The 18586-nt window shown below is 46.9% G+C and overlaps 1 protein-coding gene across 3 annotated transcripts in view; it reads left to right on the top strand.

Annotated features, from left to right (window-relative positions):
* The first annotated feature begins 1074 nt into the window (after nt 1-1074).
* Nucleotides 1075-18586, top strand: part of ARHGEF12 (Rho guanine nucleotide exchange factor 12) — a 926126-nt gene continuing 908614 nt past the window's right edge. For 2 of the 3 annotated variants that reach the window (XM_078682161.1, XM_078682160.1), the window contains exon 1: nt 1574-1738. In XM_078682161.1, coding sequence (XP_078538287.1) covers nt 1707-1738 — 32 coding nt within the window. In that variant the 5' untranslated portion in view covers nt 1574-1706. Of the gene's footprint in view, nt 1739-18586 lie in introns of all 3 variants that reach the window. The other variant, XM_078682163.1, reaches the window with a different exon arrangement.

Below are 18586 nucleotides of genomic sequence, written 5' to 3'. Positions count from 1 at the left end.
GAGCTGTGCCACAGAAAAAGAACCTGTCCCACTCAAGAGCCTGAGACGGCAAGCCGCTGCACAGGAAAAGGGAGATGTCAGTGGCTCCCACAAAACCTATTGGGAGGAAGGGTTCCTGTATTCTGAGGCCAGAGATCCCGAACCTGGTGCCATTAGGAGTGGTAGTGCCCCAGCAAAACAAGGTTCTTACCAGCTATGGCCGGCACAGGTAACCGCAGTGGGGCGGGGGAAGTCGACAGACAATGGAATAGGTATAATTAAATAAATAAATAATTCCAATTCTGTCCTTTGTCAACTTCCTCCCGGCCACGCCCCGACGCACTGCACTTACCTGTGCCAGCAGCAGCTGGTTCTTACTCTCATTGCCCCATGGCATCCCCTAGGTTGGGCATCATGGCCAGGCAAAGACTTGGGAGTAGGCTAGTTGCCCACTTCTGCGGGCCGCGAGAAGTACACTCTTTGGAAATGTAAACAGTCTGTCATATTTTTATATGGGATTTGTTGCACAGTTGGTATGCCACACGTTTTCAGGGCTCAGCTCGTGCAATGGTTTAGAGCCCAGTCAGACCCTTGGCATGGCTCAGCTCTCCCTGTTAATGATTGGCTCACGCCTTGCCCACCTCTAGATGAAACAAGTGTTTTAGACTGCTAGTGTAGGCAGACGCAAATACATGGTATGATATTTTACATACACGTAGGCAGAATCTGTACCAGCCTCTCTCATCCTCTGCCTTGGCTTCTAGGGGTTTCTGGGCTATGCAACATGTCGCGTTTACTTACCTCACGCAGGCACTAGGCCTCGCCCTCCCGAGAGCTCCGGTGGCACACTCCTCTCACAGGCTAGTGCTCCATCGCCAGACTACAGCTCTCATTGACCTGTGAGTCGAGGTAAGAGTTCATGAAAGGCTCGAACGGGTACTACTGCTGCGGACATCTGCGATGACAAATTGCACAGTATGCATGCATTCAAATGACACGCATGTGCACTTAAACGACAGAACACTGGGGAGCTTAGAAATACCTACACCAAATTACAGGGCACGCACGCGTACGATGACGCGCATGCGCAAACGCGAGGATGGGACGAAAACAGACGAGGAGCTCAAAACGACTGAACACCCGGCGTAGGAGTCCCGGCGGAGGGATCCCTGGAGGTGAGGCGTCGCTGGACAGGGCAGGGAAAACAGAGGCACGAGAACCGGGACCCGAGCCAGCCGGACCGGAAGCGGCTCAAGTGGCACCGGAAGCTGCTCTGGAGGTACCGGAAGCGGGACCAGTCTGCAGCGATGCGGCTCCAGGAGCACCAGCGCCCTCGCTGAACAGCTGCACCCGGGGGATGGAGCAGGGGCACGGGCCAGGGAGCGCAGAGCCTGTGTGATCCGGGGAGAGAGCCTGCAGAAGGAGAGGAGCCCCGAGGAGCGGGCGGCAAGCGCATACCACCGAGGACAAGGGTAGATCAGCCTCCTTAAAAAGTAGCAGGGTCCACCCCCTGATAAAGGTGTGTACCGTGAGGGCCCTCGTAACATTTGGAACAACAGCAAGGGACAGAGGCGACTTCCTCCCGCGACGATTGATGTCATTTGTCATGGAGAAAAAAGGGATTGTACACAACCTCTAGAACAGGACCCAACCAGAAATCGGCAGAGTTTACATAATTTGCTCTACAATGCTAATTGGATAAGAAGCGGCATTTGCTGAGGGCCCCAATGAGTGGCACACAGGCGGCGGTCACGGACAGGTCAGTATGAGTTGTCTGTGCCCCTTTTTCATTCTTAGCTGAAAAAACACTTGACACATATTTAGGACATGCTTTCATATACATCTGGGGTGTCCCATGTGGATCCAGGGTGGCTGTACATTTCAGATTTTCAGGATATTTGGTTGCACTTAATTTAATGTAAATAGTTCTCCATATACATTCCAGGTTGTCTTGTCATGAACCCACCTGTCCGTGTTCTGTGATGGAAACCACTATCTATCCTAAATAATGTGTGGAGTTGTTTAGTATTTACATTCTGGACTTTGAGGTATATAAAGGCCCTTTGTTGTATGTTTGCTGTACAGGCTTCTTTTCACCTGCCTTCACCTTAACACCCGCTTTACAAGTTTATCCGCCGTTACTACAGTAAAATAATTACTACAGGATGGATTAGATCTGTTCTGGCATGTGATACACTGCCTTCTATAACTTCAGGGCATCTGTGACTGCATAAGCTTTGAGACCAGTTGCTGCGCCGCATGAACTCCATGCTTTATAAAAGGTGTACAAGTCCGTGTAAACCCCCTCTTAAAAAAAAAAATATATATATATATATATATATATATATATATATACACAATTGTATTCTGCCTTTAAAGCTGTTTTTTTAACCATAGTACTTTGAATTTTTTTTTTTACAAAATGGCAAATGGGCTTGGTAAGAAAGTGATTTTGGGCTAAGTATTGAACTCAAGTTGGGAACCACCTGTACCGCAGACACGGGGGGTAGGCAATGCACATTCCGAATCGCTCTGGGCAAGTGTGGTCACGCACTAATGACAGGCTAAGAAACGTCAGTACTGACTCCAGCAGCAGCAACGAAAACATGCACACTGTATTGATTCCTGTAACATATCAAATGTATTTCTCCACTTCTGAAGTACAGGGTGCGATACCCCCTTTGGAGGTCAGCAGAAAACTGTGGTAGGGTCCTCTCGTGGAGTGAAATCAATCCATTTTGAGTCTTAACCAAATAATGCCTCAATGTAGCACACCGCGTGAAATTTTGGAAGAAAGACTTTTTCATTCACTTTTAACATTGCCACCTGCTCGTCCATGTCACATTTGAGATTTTGGGGAATAGCCAGCTCGGGCATTGTTTCTGTCCGTCACTTCCTCGTGTCTGCTCATTTAGGAAAACGTCTGCTCGAGACACCAGAGACCTTTCTGGAAGTTAGTTTGAGCCCTGCAGTATTAGCATAAACAATCTGGTAGTATTCGGGTAGCTTCGCTACGCTACAGCGTGGCAAAAATGGCGATAAACCGATTGAAATACGTTTTCCTCCGTTGGGAGCTTTCTGGAGAAGTTCTGAGCTGCCCTCTCAGCCGCGTCGAAAAAGGAGGCATCGCAGTTACACTATTATCAGTAACAGAAACTGGGAAGTCAACCTATGTTTCTGTAACTAAACCCTTGCCGAAAGGTGCAGCATTTTAACTCGTATGTAGCAGCATTACAACGCCGACAGAGGGGGCCTTTGTTTACTTATTCCAATTAAAAATAATATCCCGTACAATAATAGATATGTGTCTGTACACACGGGTAGGAACCCGGTTGCACCACGGAACGTCCCGCTGGGTAGAGAGATCCTCTTAAGTTTTGGCAGCAGTGTGATGTCGTTGAATTCTGGGAAGGCCAGGATGCTCTTCCTGGGAGGCGGGGCGAGTGCTGAAATGGGGGAGGGGTGAGGGGGCTTGGCTGTTGATTTGCAGCTGGAAGAGGCTGCCCGGCTTCTGGAGAGAGTCCAGGCAGCAGGGCAGCGTGCTTTCCGCAAAGCCCGGAGATGGCGCCGGCAGAGCTAATTCTGTTCAGGGCCAAAGATGTGACTGCCCGCCAGTTGAATCTGCAGTGTCCAGACTGCCGCCTGTGGAGGCAAGACCCCGGAGCTCTAATCCCAGTTGACGACATTGGGTGATGTTGTACCACACCGCAGAATGTCTACATTTCACAACACAGTGAGCCTGTAGAAATCCTCTGAACACCAGCGTTTAGTGCTATTTTATAATACATTAGCCTGGTGTGCCTGATTGGATCTGAACCCTTGCAAACGTCGCTAATATAATAACATATACAATTATGTTGCTTGGATTTTCTCATGTTGTTGATCCAGCTCAAAGATACTTGTTTTATCAACAACATAGAGACGAACCAGTGAGTGAATAGATCTACCAGCAATTGACCCCTGTCGCTCTGGTTACACACGGATTTCCACAGTGAACGCTTTCTTCCCATTGAATATCTGACCCTACTGTATACGCCTTGTTCTTGTTGTGGTGTTTTACGAAGCGTGCTTCTGAAAGACATCTGTGTGTGGCAGTTCCACAGAGAGAAACAAGGTAACGCTTTGTAAGAGGGCTTTTGCATGTGCTGGCGCCCGGGCTCCTTCCTGGTGGAAATGTTTTCACAAGAGGCTGGCACGCACCGACGCCCTGTGGGTGACATCTTTGGACAGCCCTCATGGCTGCCGGGTAATCCCACGCTTACGGAGGCCCAAACAGGGTCGAATGTGCCTCCTGGGAGAGGTGGCCTTGTGGTTTCATGACCACCTAATGAACCATGAGACATAAACTGTAATCCCAGCTTCCCCTTTGGAACGTCCGTGTGATCTTCTGTACAAATCATTCAATTTTGAACTGCTACTTTCTGCCTCAACGCTCCAATCTGAGAATTCTTCGCTGCAGGCCAACACACTGCGAGGCCTTATATTCCAGGGGTTGTGTTTGGCCAGCGAAGCTATCCCATAGTCTGTAAATGTTTTCTAAGTTGAGCTGGGACCGCAGAACTCCGTCAGCTGTCAGTGATTGGATATACCTTGTCCCCAGACAGCTGGTCTATCTCACAAGTAGCCCTAAGAACACGGACTTTGACCTGTATCCCCAGATGCATGGTTGTTACCGTGAGGAGTGTAGGTCAGAGACAGAGTTTTCATTTTAGAGAAAGTTTAAGAAGCCATTCGGCATTGACAGGACGCCCCCTTTTGGGGGTGGGGAGGGGTAGGGGAGAGGGTCTCTCTCCCTTGTGTTTATCTATTTGTTCATTGCTTTGGTTATCTACACAGTACAAACCTAGCCCAATATATAATATGCCTACTGCTTCCAGGCAGTCTAGGGTTCAACTGTACAGGTGGACTGTGAATGCTTTGGGTATGTAAAGACATACCATGAGATCTGATCGAATACTGGCTGCAGGCAGTCCTAGATAGAGGTTCATCTGAATAGTTGTCTGGGTTGTGAATGCCTTCGGTATAATAATATATATATATCTTAAGATGTGCTATACACCTTGCTCTCAGGCACTCTAAGGGTGCAACCATGTAGGTGTCTGGATGGTGTTCCTTGGTGTCACAGGGGCAAAACACGAGCTCTTGGAGGTATGGGAGTTGACTGCGTTGTAGTAATTTACAGATTTATTTATAGACAGTATTTGGTACACCTTCTTTGGATATATTCCTTAATAAAGGGAAACACATCGGATTCTTTTGTGGCATTAAAAGGCTTTCAAGGTGCAGCCCTTAAAGGTTTTATTGGATGGCCCGGACCTCTGAGCTGCATGCTTATATTTACATTCGGTTAGGCGTTGCGATTTGTTAAGTTTTTGGCTTCGTTCCTTCGGTATATTTTCTAGTAAATTAACTTTGTGTTTATTTGTTTCTTGAGCGAAACCAGCACTCTCCCGGTTTGAACAAACTTTGCAGATTGAGGCCAGGCCTTGTAATAAATGAAACAGTGTTTCTTTTTGCATCTCTGTAGCACTGGCTACCTTGTTGTGAGGATGCAGCACTTGAAAAGACGTTTGCATGTTTCACTTCTGAAAGCCTCTCCTGGTGTTAGACTTGTCGCATACTAAGTACGCTTCACTTCAGACTCGTTAATTGCAATTTCATGGTACAACAAAACTAAAAGAAACTTAAAAAATAAGAATATCCCAATGTGTAATGAGTTCAAGTGTCTTTGCAGCGTTCTTCAGCAGTGTAGCAGAGACTGCAAAAAACACAATCGTGTTAATGCTTTTTATTATTTTATTTATAACAGGACCACCACAGCAACACATTGGGCAGCTTGCCTTGTAAAATTGAGTTTTTGCTTTAAGATTTTCATCAATGTGTCCAGCCCATTGTGTCCTTAATGATAGCTTAGTATGTTGATGGGACGCTTTCTAGGAGGTGGAATATCTTATGTGGAGAATACTTGTAGTGGCGAATAATTGTTATAGAATGAATCGATAATTTATGGGGACGCTTTGTAGGAGGTGGAATATCTTATGTGGAGAATACTAGTAGTGGCGAATAATTGTTATAGAATGAATCGATAATGCAGAATTTGACTGTATCAATTAAAACAAAAAGTATTTGCAGCATATAGCTGCAGACAACTGATATTGTAAATGTACTAATCATGCTTATTGTATCAACTGCTGCCGAATGAATCTTACAACTTTTTTTGCTCATCGCAACAGCATGCTACAGAGCTATCTTGTTGGCTACTATTCTGGTGGGTGACTTTTAACCCCTCCCCTGCTGGTGACGGAACCACTCCATCATCAGCCGCGGTCGCGCCGTGCTGATGACGGAGCGGTTCCGTCACAGCCCGCTCGGAACGCCTGCGCGGCGCGGATTCCGCACCTGCGCTGAACGTTCTATTGAGCAGGCGGGGCCGTGACGGAACCGCTCCGTCATGAGCACAGCGCAACCGCGGCTGGTGACGGAGCGGTTCCGTCACCAGCATGCGCCCGCCCCGCCCCCTTAGCACTGCGGTGGAATAGCCGCCGCAGTGAAGGGGTTAAACATGATTGTTGTTACCCATGAATAGTATATGAATATTTTTGCCGTAATTCAAATGAAAACCCAATTATGTCTATTAAGCAAGCTTTGGTGCATAGGGAATCTGAGATCCCTCCTCACAGTTAATTTGATACAATGGAAAGGTGGTAGCCTTCTAGGATTGAAGTTGTTTGTAGTTCATTGTTGTGGTGGAGGGTGGGCAGCTAGCTGCCTTTGATTTCTTTTTGAGAAACGAAAACGTTGCAGCCATCTTGAAGTGGGGAATTCTTTGTAGTTCATACTTATTACTGTAAAACATATGCTTGACTATTCCTTTTACAATGCATACCAGCGGACCGCATAAAAGATCTGATCATATTGTGACTGATCGAGAAATATTTATCTGCTGTACTTGATAAATGTATGTATTTGGAACAGTTGTGTCTGCGTTGAAGAACTCAATGTTTCCCCCATTACCATGACCTGTATTTTCATTTTTTTTTTTGTAAATTATTTTTACTGTAGCTCAGCAGTATGCTTTGGCCACTATGGGGATCTTCAGAAATAGTTAATGCATTAACCAATTGTACCGTTCATGGTGGAGGCAATGTATATTGTGGCGTATGTACATCTTCAAGGTTGTTAGATGGAAATTGCCATATACAGGTGGTGGATGATGAGATGTATGTCTCCTCCAAAAAGGGCCTTTAGCTGCTTTTTTGTTAAATATTTTTCCATGTTTAAAATAGTACTGACGTTTGGGTTCTTCTACTTTTATGTCTGCTAGTTTCTGCTTATCAATTGCCTTGTTAATTTGTTGCACAAATTCAACCCTGGACTCGCTGAGAAAAAAAATACAATAATATATATTTATTTTAAGGCTGCTGGTGTTTTAACTTCATTTACACACCTTACCTGCTCTCACAGTCTTTTCCTTTTTACGATGGTTCCAAATGGGAGATGGGCCCTTTTTCCCACTTAACACACAATTTAGTGATGTTAGAGTTTTCTTACTGTTTACTACAAATTCAATAGGTAAGATTTTTTTTTTATACGTCCCGTTTGCCTAATTCTCCAGCACAGTTGAATGGGAATTTTGATACAAAAGAAACATGTTTTAAAAAAAAAAAATGCAGGCAAAAAGGCTCCATCATTCTAAAGTTATGTTAAATGCCATATTAATCCCAAATCTTCTTTTTGGTCTTAATTTTAATTAATACATTACATCTTATAGTGTAAGCAGTCCTGAATTAAGCATAGCTGAAAATAGGGAATAGCTAGCGGACTGAACCTAATTCCATGGTGAAAAAAATAGCTTTTACCTGTCACTGTGGGCAAAATAATATGCAGCAATAAATACAGATTTTGGTGCCATTTTCTCTGCAGATGTTTTAATACCAAGTACCTTTTACTATTAAAATGGAGAGGTTAGTGCCGAGCAGTGATGGAAAGTGAAGGAGAAGAATGCTCTATATTTCCGATTTATCAATCCAGGTTATAAATAAAATTGCACATATTCATACATTCTCTATTTGTGTCTGGTCAGCACGCAGTACCCTTCTTCCAATACCTGCATGTGTTTGTAGCTTATATTCAGCCTGTTAGTTTCAAACATGTTCCTTAAAATTTGATTTTTGGAAAGTGTGTGCTCTTGACTCTGACTTTTGATGAAAAAGAGAAAAAAACAGTGTTGCTGGAATATTGTGGGGGAGGTGTAAGTCAGACAGGTTGCAAGGCACAACATGATGCTGTAGTGAGATGGTAGGTAACATTTGCAAGAATAAAGATCGAAACTTTCATAGTAGTTTGCACACCTCCCAGCCCATGTCACAATAATGTTCTCCCATTATTCGCCCTTCATCTTTACATGTTGAAATGTTCATGCATGAGACCTGCAGTGTATCTGCCCGTTCTTTCCATCAAGTGGGAATTTCCTGTCCTAGTCGGCGGACTAGCACTTTGTCTTTTCATGGCCCCACTTTTTATGTCTTTTCATGGCCCCACTTTTTATGTCTAGTCGGGGCAGCGCATACGCTGCTCTGCGAGGCATGCTTTATTCAGGTAAGGACTTGATGCTCCGCCCACTCTCCACCCACTTTTTTTAATTGGCTTGTGTCATTGTCTTCTGTAAACTGTGGTTATTCGTTGATCAATAGGCTTAGTAGTCCCTCCTTAGTACCGCCTTGTCTCATTTTGTAACCTCCCATGGTGACAACCCCCTGTTACGTGTGTTGTTACTTGGTAGGCTTTAATTACAGCCTCCGAGCACTATTTACTCAAATTGTTCTGTTCAGCCTGCTGTTGCAGATAGAACACGCTCTCTCCTAACGTTTAAAAATAAATAAATTTTTAGCACAAACGTATTTGCAATGTAATAGGCCTTGCATTTGTGAGAGTTTAAGCTGTTGGCATTGTAAATGACAATGCATTTTGTTTATCTGCTTTAAAAACAACCCATAAATAAAAGGCATTGTCGTTTACAATGCCAAAAGCTTAAACTGTCGTAAATGAGAGACCTGTTGCATTGCAAATATATATATATTTTTATATATATATTTTTATTAATTATAACACGAGTAGAAATATACACATCGGGCATCATTTGGTGGAACATATCGTAAGGGTGAACGGGCAAATCAATTAAGAAAATACACAACAATTATAGGCATCTGAAAGAAATCAATACCAGCTTAGAGCTGAGGTAAAACAATACTGTACAGATAACCGTAAGCAAACATCATCGGATCCCGCCCATCCAGAATACAGGATATGAAATCGGACACTCGACACCCAGATATGAAGAATAAAAGATCAGGAGAATATGCCACATCTCTTGCGAAGAAGGGAAAAGGGAAAACGAAAGGTCATAGAACAAAATAAAGGAAAAATAAACCCCCCCCTCAACCCCCCACCCTGCACTGCACCCCTGCGGATGGCTACGACCTAACCCCACTAGCAGCGTGCCTGTCACCCACTAAACTAACCCCAAGGAAGGGAAAAAGATGGAGGAGGGAATGTCGTAAAAGCAAATATACCCCCGGTCTCCCGTACCCCCCGCCAGCAGCAACCACCCCGAGATATAATCAAACCAACATATAGCGAAATATACAAACCAATCGGGGGAGTGTAGCAAAGCACCACCCAACTCCCATCACGTTACATGTGACAATCCCGGCATTGAATCAAGCTATTTTATCAAACCCAAGCCCTCAAGTTCAACCCTGGCCGGTACGGTATTGCGTGAGAGTCTTTTTCACTCGAACCACCATCTCAAGGGAAAAGGCAGAACGTTCGTTAAAGTCCACGTCAGTGTTGCAGGATCAACAACCGGAAAGAAGTTCACGATATCCACGAAACGAGCGAGGGAAAGTGTCCAGAAATAACGAATCTCTCCAACAGTCACTGAGGAACTTGTTACAGCACAGAAGATTGTCCATATCAGTACGAGGCGGCAGCAGGATCGAGCAGGGAACGCTAGCGACAATCACGGGCTCGCTGGCTGTGAATTGGGGGCCGACAAAGCACATTAAATCCGGGTTCTGCTCGGGGACCTCGGTCTCAGGCGTACATTGCACCGCTGGCACCACAGATAGATGAGGACTTAACGGAGAGTCGTGCACCAGTCCCAAGATACCGTCCACTTGCACGATCAGTGTCCGGAATACAGCGGAAGATTGTGAATGGAGCGCCTCAATGGCGGCCATGACGGCCTGTAGCGATGGCGTGCCTTCCGTCCGCCTCATCTCCTCTCATGAAGAGGCAGAGCAGGATTCGAACCCCGGAGGCCGGCTACTATGGGGTAACAGGCCACGTGAATCCGATGACAACAATGGGCGCTCTCCATCGTGCAAGATCGACACCTTCGCCGGCAGCGAGGGCCCCGACCCGTCGACCCCGGGAAGGTAGCAGGGTTTCCGGGCGTCTGACCCCCGAACACGGCACCCGGTGCAGTACGCTGTTGTCTCCACGGTGTAGAACGTCCACAGTGTCAGCATCCAAAACAAACAGTTTACGGTGCACTTCGGGGGACCGGGCTCAGTCCAGGTCCAGCGGCCGATGTTGATCAACTCCAACCCGGATAAGCTAGAAATCGAGGCCCCGGCTTCCACATGATGTTAGGCCGAGAATGGGAACACGGCGTATCTTCGGCATCCGACAAGATAAAAAGCTCGGGATCACACCTTTAGAAGCAGAAATACTTCATGAACCCGGGAGTCTGGTGCGAATTCAGGATTGATAGCAGGATATACGAGCTGCTGGCGGAGGTCGGCGGAGCCGGGAGCTTACGCGGCCATCTTGGTTGCTAGCGTAGCTCCTCCAGCGCATTGCAAATATTTGTTTTATAAATGTTAATGTGGTGTTAGTTGTGGCCTCCGGTTAGGGAGGCCACAAGAGGCACACGGGTATAGGTTCTCTTTATGTCCGGGGTTTATTCGCATGCCTTGTTTGGTATAATGAAGAAATCTATACAGATGAGCTTGTTGGCAGAACCCCATTGCATCCGAAGGTTGGAAGAGAGTATACCGCTATTACATGGCAGGGCCTAATTTTTATAGGGGTTGCTCTGACTCTCCTTCCCACCTTCATACTGGGGCTGATTGGTTAATCTGTGCTGCTTTTCTAACCACAGTAGAATTTAGAGAAGGCCAGTGAGTCATGCTAGGCAGGTGTTGGAACCTGGAGACTTCATGGATTATGTAACTATTCTCTCTCTATCCCTTTTGATATAAAACTACCTAAGGAATCCAGTCTCATGGGGACCTGCGGTGACCCACTCTCTCAGGCCCTGGCATGGTAAGCTTTAGGAGTCCTGAGGCTGCAAACCAGGCTCTGTTACACACACCCAGAGGCATACGAAGCTCACCTTTAGGGGAGGAAGGAGCAGGCAAGGGTGTATCTTTCTCCATTTTGTGGAGGTCTAGATAGGGACTTACCAACCCTTTCAGTTTCCTCTCCGTGAATGCTCTTCAAAGGAAGCTTCCTCACACTGCAAGCTCCATTGTTCCTCCAGAGCCACCGGTCCTTGTCTTATATCAACGAGGAACACGTTGCCATTTGCTGAAGTGCTAAGCAGGCATCCCCGGGAAGGGTTGTAGTGAGCTAAAGCATATGCTTCTGGCTGATACTGGTCTGGTGGCCTCTTTATCTCTAAGCTCCTGTCCTAACTGCTGCAGAAATGCATGCAAAAACTTGCTCTTCAGTGTTTACGTACAGGTTCGGTAACCTAAGCCAGGATCCTTTTTTTGTTTTTACTTTTTGGGAGTTACAATCCCTTCTTGGCTATCAAAACACAAACACACACAACGGGACCTGTCGCAGACTTGGAGTTTGCTATTTTGGAAAACATGCTTAATTTGCGTGTTGTAAAATATGTCAAATGAAGTACCCCTGCAGATATTCCTGGTTCACATATCTTCCAAGCTCTAAAGGCTGCTGTAAGACATTTGGCGGCACCACATAGACCCTCCCTGCCTTTCTTTGCTTAAAAATAAGAGGTTTTAATTTTGGCTGCATCTGCAATGTTTAGTTACAGATTTTCTATGCAGTTGGCCTGTTTGTTGTTGTTACACTACCTCGCTTTGCTTTTCTGCTCATAACCTACATGGTTCTCTCCCTCTTGTGCTTTGTAGATCTTCCTCCACTCATTACCTACCTATCCCTTTTAAACCCATCGTGCTGCTTCTACAGTTTACCTTCATTTGTTGCCTGTGTAGCCAACTCCTGCCCCATCTCTTCTTCTGAGCTACCCAACTCTTTCCTCCCCATACAACTTGTGACCTGCATGGATTTTCCCATTAGTTCAGGCCCTTATTCCCTTGCAGTTTACAGATTACTTTCCATTGTGCCACCTCGCTGCCCGAAAGGCCCTTGTGGTTTGCTTGTTCTTCCAGTTTTGAGATTGTCATGCTTGCTGTCTGCCTTGATTCAGAGTCCCTCTTATTCTTTCCAAGCTTTCTCTGATGTGTAAAGTCCTAGTTTGCAAAGGTTCCTCTTTTCCCCTCAATCTGCACCAATCTAGTCTGCAGGGGCACCCTGTGCATTTTACTATCAGAATTTTATTTTTTTCTGTCATTGTAGGGCATCTCCTGCATTGATGTGACAAGGTTCCTCACATTCATCACTTGTTTTCTCTGGCCACATTCTGTGGCCACAGTCGGCATAGAAGAAGATGTTGAGTCTGTGGCTTCTGACGATGGCTGTGAGGGGGGCCATGTAGACCATGAAGAGGGTGAGTCTCAGAGAGGAGCTGATCTCTTTAGGTTCTGAGAGGACCAGGGGTAGTCTAACTCGCTGAGTGCAGCTGGTGAGGAAGGAGTGGATCCAGTCCAGTGCCTTCTTGCGGATTCCGGCGTCGTAGAGTCTTGTGATTAGGGTGCAGTAGTAGGCACACTAAGGTTGCCAAGAGGTTTAGTAGGATGAAGGCTGTGGTCTCGCCCTGGTTGAGGAAGGAGCAGATGTCATCAGCAGCGAGAAGTGCGGTCTCCATGCTGCGGTTGCTTCGGAAGTCGGATTGAGAACTGTCCATGAAGTGGTTTCCTTCTAAGAACGCAGAGAGTTGGGCGTTGGTGGCCTTCTCGATAACTTTGGCTGGCATGGGGAGGAGGGAGATGGGTCTGAAGTTCTTGAGGTCGGTCGTGTCTGAAGACGGCTTCTTTGGCATGGGGTTGATCTCTGCGTGTTTCCAGGTGCCGATTTTAATGGAGAAGTTGATGGTGCGGCAGAGGTGGGGTGGCGATGGCAGCGGCTTCTCTGTGGAAGATGTGGTACAATTTTCATTTTGTATGTAGCAGCCCCGCCTCCCCCCAGGCATGTCAGTGATACATTTGTGGGTACGTCGATATCGAATGCCTTAGTGAGCTAACCTAGTAAGTACATCATGCACAAGGCTTTGTGAGCAAAGTGTGCTGGATACTTTCAATAGCCGTACAGTCTGTACTCATCTTCACAACCTACAAGCTAAAAACAAAATGGCACAAACTCTGAAAAAATCCTTCATGGTTATGGTTTGAGTTCTCTGGAATCATTTTTACACCTGATTAGCAGAACAACCAAAACACGTAATCTTCATGCATATGCTGAAAATGATTTTTTAAGGCAGCAATTAACAACACTATCACAGTACATCTGCACCTGTTTCTCGTATCATGAAGTGACCTAGGCCCACATAGAAAGTTCTTTCTCTTCTCAAGAAAGGGATGGGACATAACTGACCAGATCTCGCTGAACCACCAGAGGCGGCTGATGCCAATCCAATTAGGGTTGAGGGGGAGGGGCGGGCGGGCGGGACCAGCACGGGAAAAAATAATAAATAAATGTTCACTTACCTCTACTGCCAGCCTCCTTGATCTACTCCAGAGCCGCATTGCTTCTCTGATCCCCCCGCTCTGCAATACCCGTGAGCACAGGCTTCCAGACTCCCCCACGCAATCCCAACGCTACTCTCATTCTATACTCCCAGCATAAGAAAAGGTGTTGGGATTGGGCAGAGTAGGCCAGTTTCCCACTCCAGCAGGGACTGGGAGCCTGTGCCCCTGAGCACCGCTGATATCTCCAAGGAACAGCTTGGAGATATCCATGCACACGTTGGTTTGGCTCTTCTTAACGTGCCTGATTCAGACTAGAGGTGTATGTCAAATACTTCAGTGGTGTGCTCCCTCCTGCACCCTTATAATGACCAGCACTAGTCCCCTTCCTGCCCTCTACCTTCTTCCTACTTCCCAGTCCACCTCACTCATAATCCTTTGGCTAAAGCTATGCACCGGTGACTATTAAATGAGATATTTGGTCAATGCTAAAGGTAGAGAATGGCCCTCTGCCCCGACAAAAATCTCTGTGCTTTATCTTCCACCACTGGAGAGGAATCCTCTTTTCTTCCTGATTAGCAGCCAGTCAGCTTCCAGTAAAAGCCAGAATGCAGTTTGAATCCACAAAGCATTTGTTCATGGATTACCTTCTGACTGTCTTGTCAAAATAATTGAAGTGTAATTTTCTATGTAGATTTCATTGGACTCCTCGAAGTATGCTGGAGTTACCACAGTGTAATTTTCCTCTGAAAGCTTGGAAAAGAATATCTGAGCCCAGTGTAGCCGTCAGTTTAGCTATCTTCTCCATTCTCCTCAAATGTAAGACCACCCTTCTAATTGTAGGTGCTGTGTAAAGGTTGACATGCTAACCAGCTAGAGCTCCTTTCTCACGGTGCTCTGGTGCCCTTGTGTGATCATTCCCCATGTATAGAGGGCGCAGAGTCGGGGTCGAGGGGTGACAAATGCTTTATTGACCTGCTAGTGTATAACAGTGTACAGGTCCTCAGGGGTCCCAAAACAGAAACAAAGTGGGACAGCGTTGCCAGGCTTAAACAACAAACAAAAAAAAGGGGCTCCTTGGGTGTCAGTCTGGTCAGAGTCTCACGAGGAGGATAGCTTCTGTGGTCTTCCCGTCAAGGGGGGGGGGGGCTTCTGTGGTTACTGATGGGCTTCTCGTCACTGCTGGGATGCCAGGTGGGTGTTTATGTCCCTTACCCTCAAAGAGAACAAAATAACAGTAAGTTCAGCAACATACGGTTTGGGTCGGTTACTTCACCGTCACCTACAATCGGGGATGTGACTAGAGCTTAGGAAGGGAGGTCCAATTGTGCATGTGATGAGGATGAGGAAAGGGACTTTGACCAGGGGGAATTCTTACAATCCTGACCTCCACAAGCCCGCAGTGAAATAGCTTAAAAATAGTACTTGCCTAGGGCCACGGTCCTCCTGGGGCATGGCTGTCGGATTCTTGCCACCCTCCTCCTCTCTGGGCCGGCTGGACTCGTGCATGTTGCCACTAGGCTGTTTTCCAGACAAGAAGCTCTCCTTCTCCTCAGCGTCTTCTTTCTCCAGCGATGAGGGCCCGGTCCAGTCTCCTTCACAGCAGGCTGCAGAAGTGGCATAAAATGAACCTCTGTCCCTCTTGGCGTTCTCCCCTCGCGCTGTTTGTTTCTCCCCCGCTGAGTTGCTGAATTCCCCTCCGGAAAGACTAGACCTCCTATTTCTTGTTCCGGCGGTCTAGTCGCGGACGCCTTTTTTGATTTCTCGCCCGCGAAGGGCGCAAGACTACACCTTGGTAACTAGCCTTTATAGTTATATGTGGCTCGAAGGTTTACTCAGAATTTGTGTGGGAATGAACTAACCCAGGTTGCAATTTCAGCTGTTTCTACATTTACTATTTTCTCACTGTTAATTTCCAATTTAGTCAGATTGGATTTCTGTGCTTGCTTAATTAGAAGAAAGAGTTCAAGAATTTGGCACTCTAGTCCCTCTCTTTTAAACTCTTGTCACTCACCAAAGTAACCTAACTACTTAGCACCATCAAATCATTTACATCATGGAGTTAGTGGAAGCAACATTACAGACGATTTGGATCATAATGCCATCACAGAGAGTGCAACCACAATAAGTGACTTTGGGTTAAAGGCCCCCATTTATATCGACAGCTCAAGGCTGGATTGCTTCAAATTCATCACTTCTCAAGAAAAAGTTATTGGGATTAATATGGAAGGAAGCGATAAGCAAAACACAAATGAAGGGAAAAGGTGGTATTGGCACACCCCACTCTCCTTTCTCATCACCTAACCCATCCCCTACCCCTCCCTCCTAAAATAACAAGCATTTACAATGCAACGGTCTCGCCTTTGCAAAAGTTAGAGCTATTGGCATTGTAAATGACAAACTTTTTATTCATGTGTTGGTTTTGAAAACAGATAAATAAATGGCATTGTCATTTACAGTGCCAATAGCTTAATCTCTCGCAAATGCGAGACCTGTTGCATTTGCACACACACACACAGCCACACACACAGACACACACACACACACACAGCCACACACACAGACACAGAGACACACACACACACACACACACACACACACACACACACACACACACACACACACAGCACAGAGCCACACACACATAGAGCCACACACACATAGAGCCACACACACATAAAGCCACACACATAGAGCCACACACACAGAGCCACACACACAGAGCCACACACACAGAGCCACACACACATAGAGCCACACACACATAGAGCCACACACACATAGAGCCACACACACACAGAGCCACACACACACAGAGCCACACACACACAGAGCCACACACACACAGAGCCACACACACACAGAGCCACACACACACACAGCCACACACACACACAGCCACACACACACACAGCCACACACACACACAGCCACACACACACACAGCCACACACACACACAGCCACACACACACACAGCCACACACACACACAGCCACACACAGCCACACACAGCCACACACAGCCACACACAGCCACACACAGCCACACACAGCCACACAGAGCCACACACAGCCACACAGAGCCACACAGAGCCACACAGAGCCACACAGAGCCACACAGAGCCACACAGAGCCACACACAGCCACAGAGCCACACACAGCCACAGAGCCACACACAGCCACAGAGCCACACACAGCCACAGAGCCACACACAGCCACAGAGCCACACACACACACACAGAGCCACACACACATTCTTACCCATAATAGTGTACAAATGGGTTTACAATGGACATTTAGCAACACTACTAGTGCCTTAAATGTTTAATCCGCATAGTCCACAACCCTTGAGTTTATGAAGGAAACAAGCGTCAACAGCCCCTTTCAATCTCACCCCAATTAGGAACGAAAGTTGAGAGCACAACACGAGTCGGAGACCACCCTGTTTCTGTCACTGAGATCACCTTGTTTTGCAAGAGAACATCAAGCCCACTCCGCCGGTAGCAACTCACACTCACTGAATCACAGTGGAGGACATGCAACACGTGCTAATCAAAGCTTTAACACTCATTCAATTCGTAATGGCACAGTGTGCGATTTGTGCATACAGTTGCTGCCTCATAAGAGAACTCTAGTGTTGGAACAAAAGGCATTGGGAAGAGCTAAACACGTTTAAATACTGCCCTGAATATTTTGTAGCATTGTTTTTAAGAGGGCAAACATTGAAATAGCAGGTGCATAAGGACCCTTCATTTAAGAAGCATCTCAGGGAGCATACGCTAGGACCCTGGCAGGCAGCAGCTGGGAGCGCTTATGAAAACAGTCAAGCCACATTCTGTAATCGTGGGGGGTGCGCAGCCCTGTGTAGCAATTCGGTGGGCCCAACCCCAGCTCCATAACTTGGTGAATTTAGCTCTGCGAGGCAGCTCTTCCCGGCTGGTCAATTTCACCCTCACCTGCACCAGTGCAGGCCTGACGTGAAGGTTAAAGGGTGGCGCAGGAGAGGTGAGTGGCGCGTGTCGGCAAACGTACAGAGAAGCACTCACGGGGGGGTGTGAAGCACCTATAGCTGGGCAGTGTTGGGCCTGAATGCTCGGGAACACTCGCGGTGGTGGCTCGCGGCGAGGCGGGCCATGAAGCGGGAGTGATGTCTGAGACCCGACCAGCAATGAGTGCAGACGAGACCGAGGGCAGCAGCAAATGACGTCCCATGACTTAGGTAGAGGCCGCGTAGCTCTGATCAGGGAAAGTGACAGGGAGGCCGCTGCGTAGCTGGGTTTGAAAGAAGACAGACTGAGATTGCCTCTCGTGCCAGTCACAGTTGTCTTCCTGCTGGCTTGAAGTCTGTCACACGGACGGACAGGCTAGATTTTGGGCCCGCAGTTAACAACGCAGAACAGATAAGTTATACAGTACCAAGCGCCCCCCGCACAGCCATGGTTCAGACCACCCACTCTCGGGAGGCGGGCCGTTTTGTAAAAGGACTGCAATTCTAAAGGAGTACAATTTTGTTCTGTGCGCGCCGAGCAGTGATGCAGCCGAGCGCCGTGGGTGCGTCACAGCAGCGCACCGTTGCTATGGCTGTCGATCCGAGGCAATCAGTATGATGAGGCCACGCGGGTGAGTGTTCTATTGATTTTTGTGATTTAATAGAGCGCTTCACAAGAAAGTTAGAACATATCAATTTAAACTTGTACATGTACATTAAAGGTGAAGTGAAGTCCTTCTGAAGGTTGGAGGAAGCGTATCTTTGCGTGGCTGTCTT

The sequence above is a fragment of the Lissotriton helveticus genome, chromosome 3_1, assembly GCF_964261635.1.
Source record: "Lissotriton helveticus chromosome 3_1, aLisHel1.1, whole genome shotgun sequence".
Lineage (NCBI taxonomy): Eukaryota > Metazoa > Chordata > Amphibia > Caudata > Salamandridae > Lissotriton > Lissotriton helveticus.
This window is presented reverse-complemented; position numbering and strand designations above follow the sequence as displayed.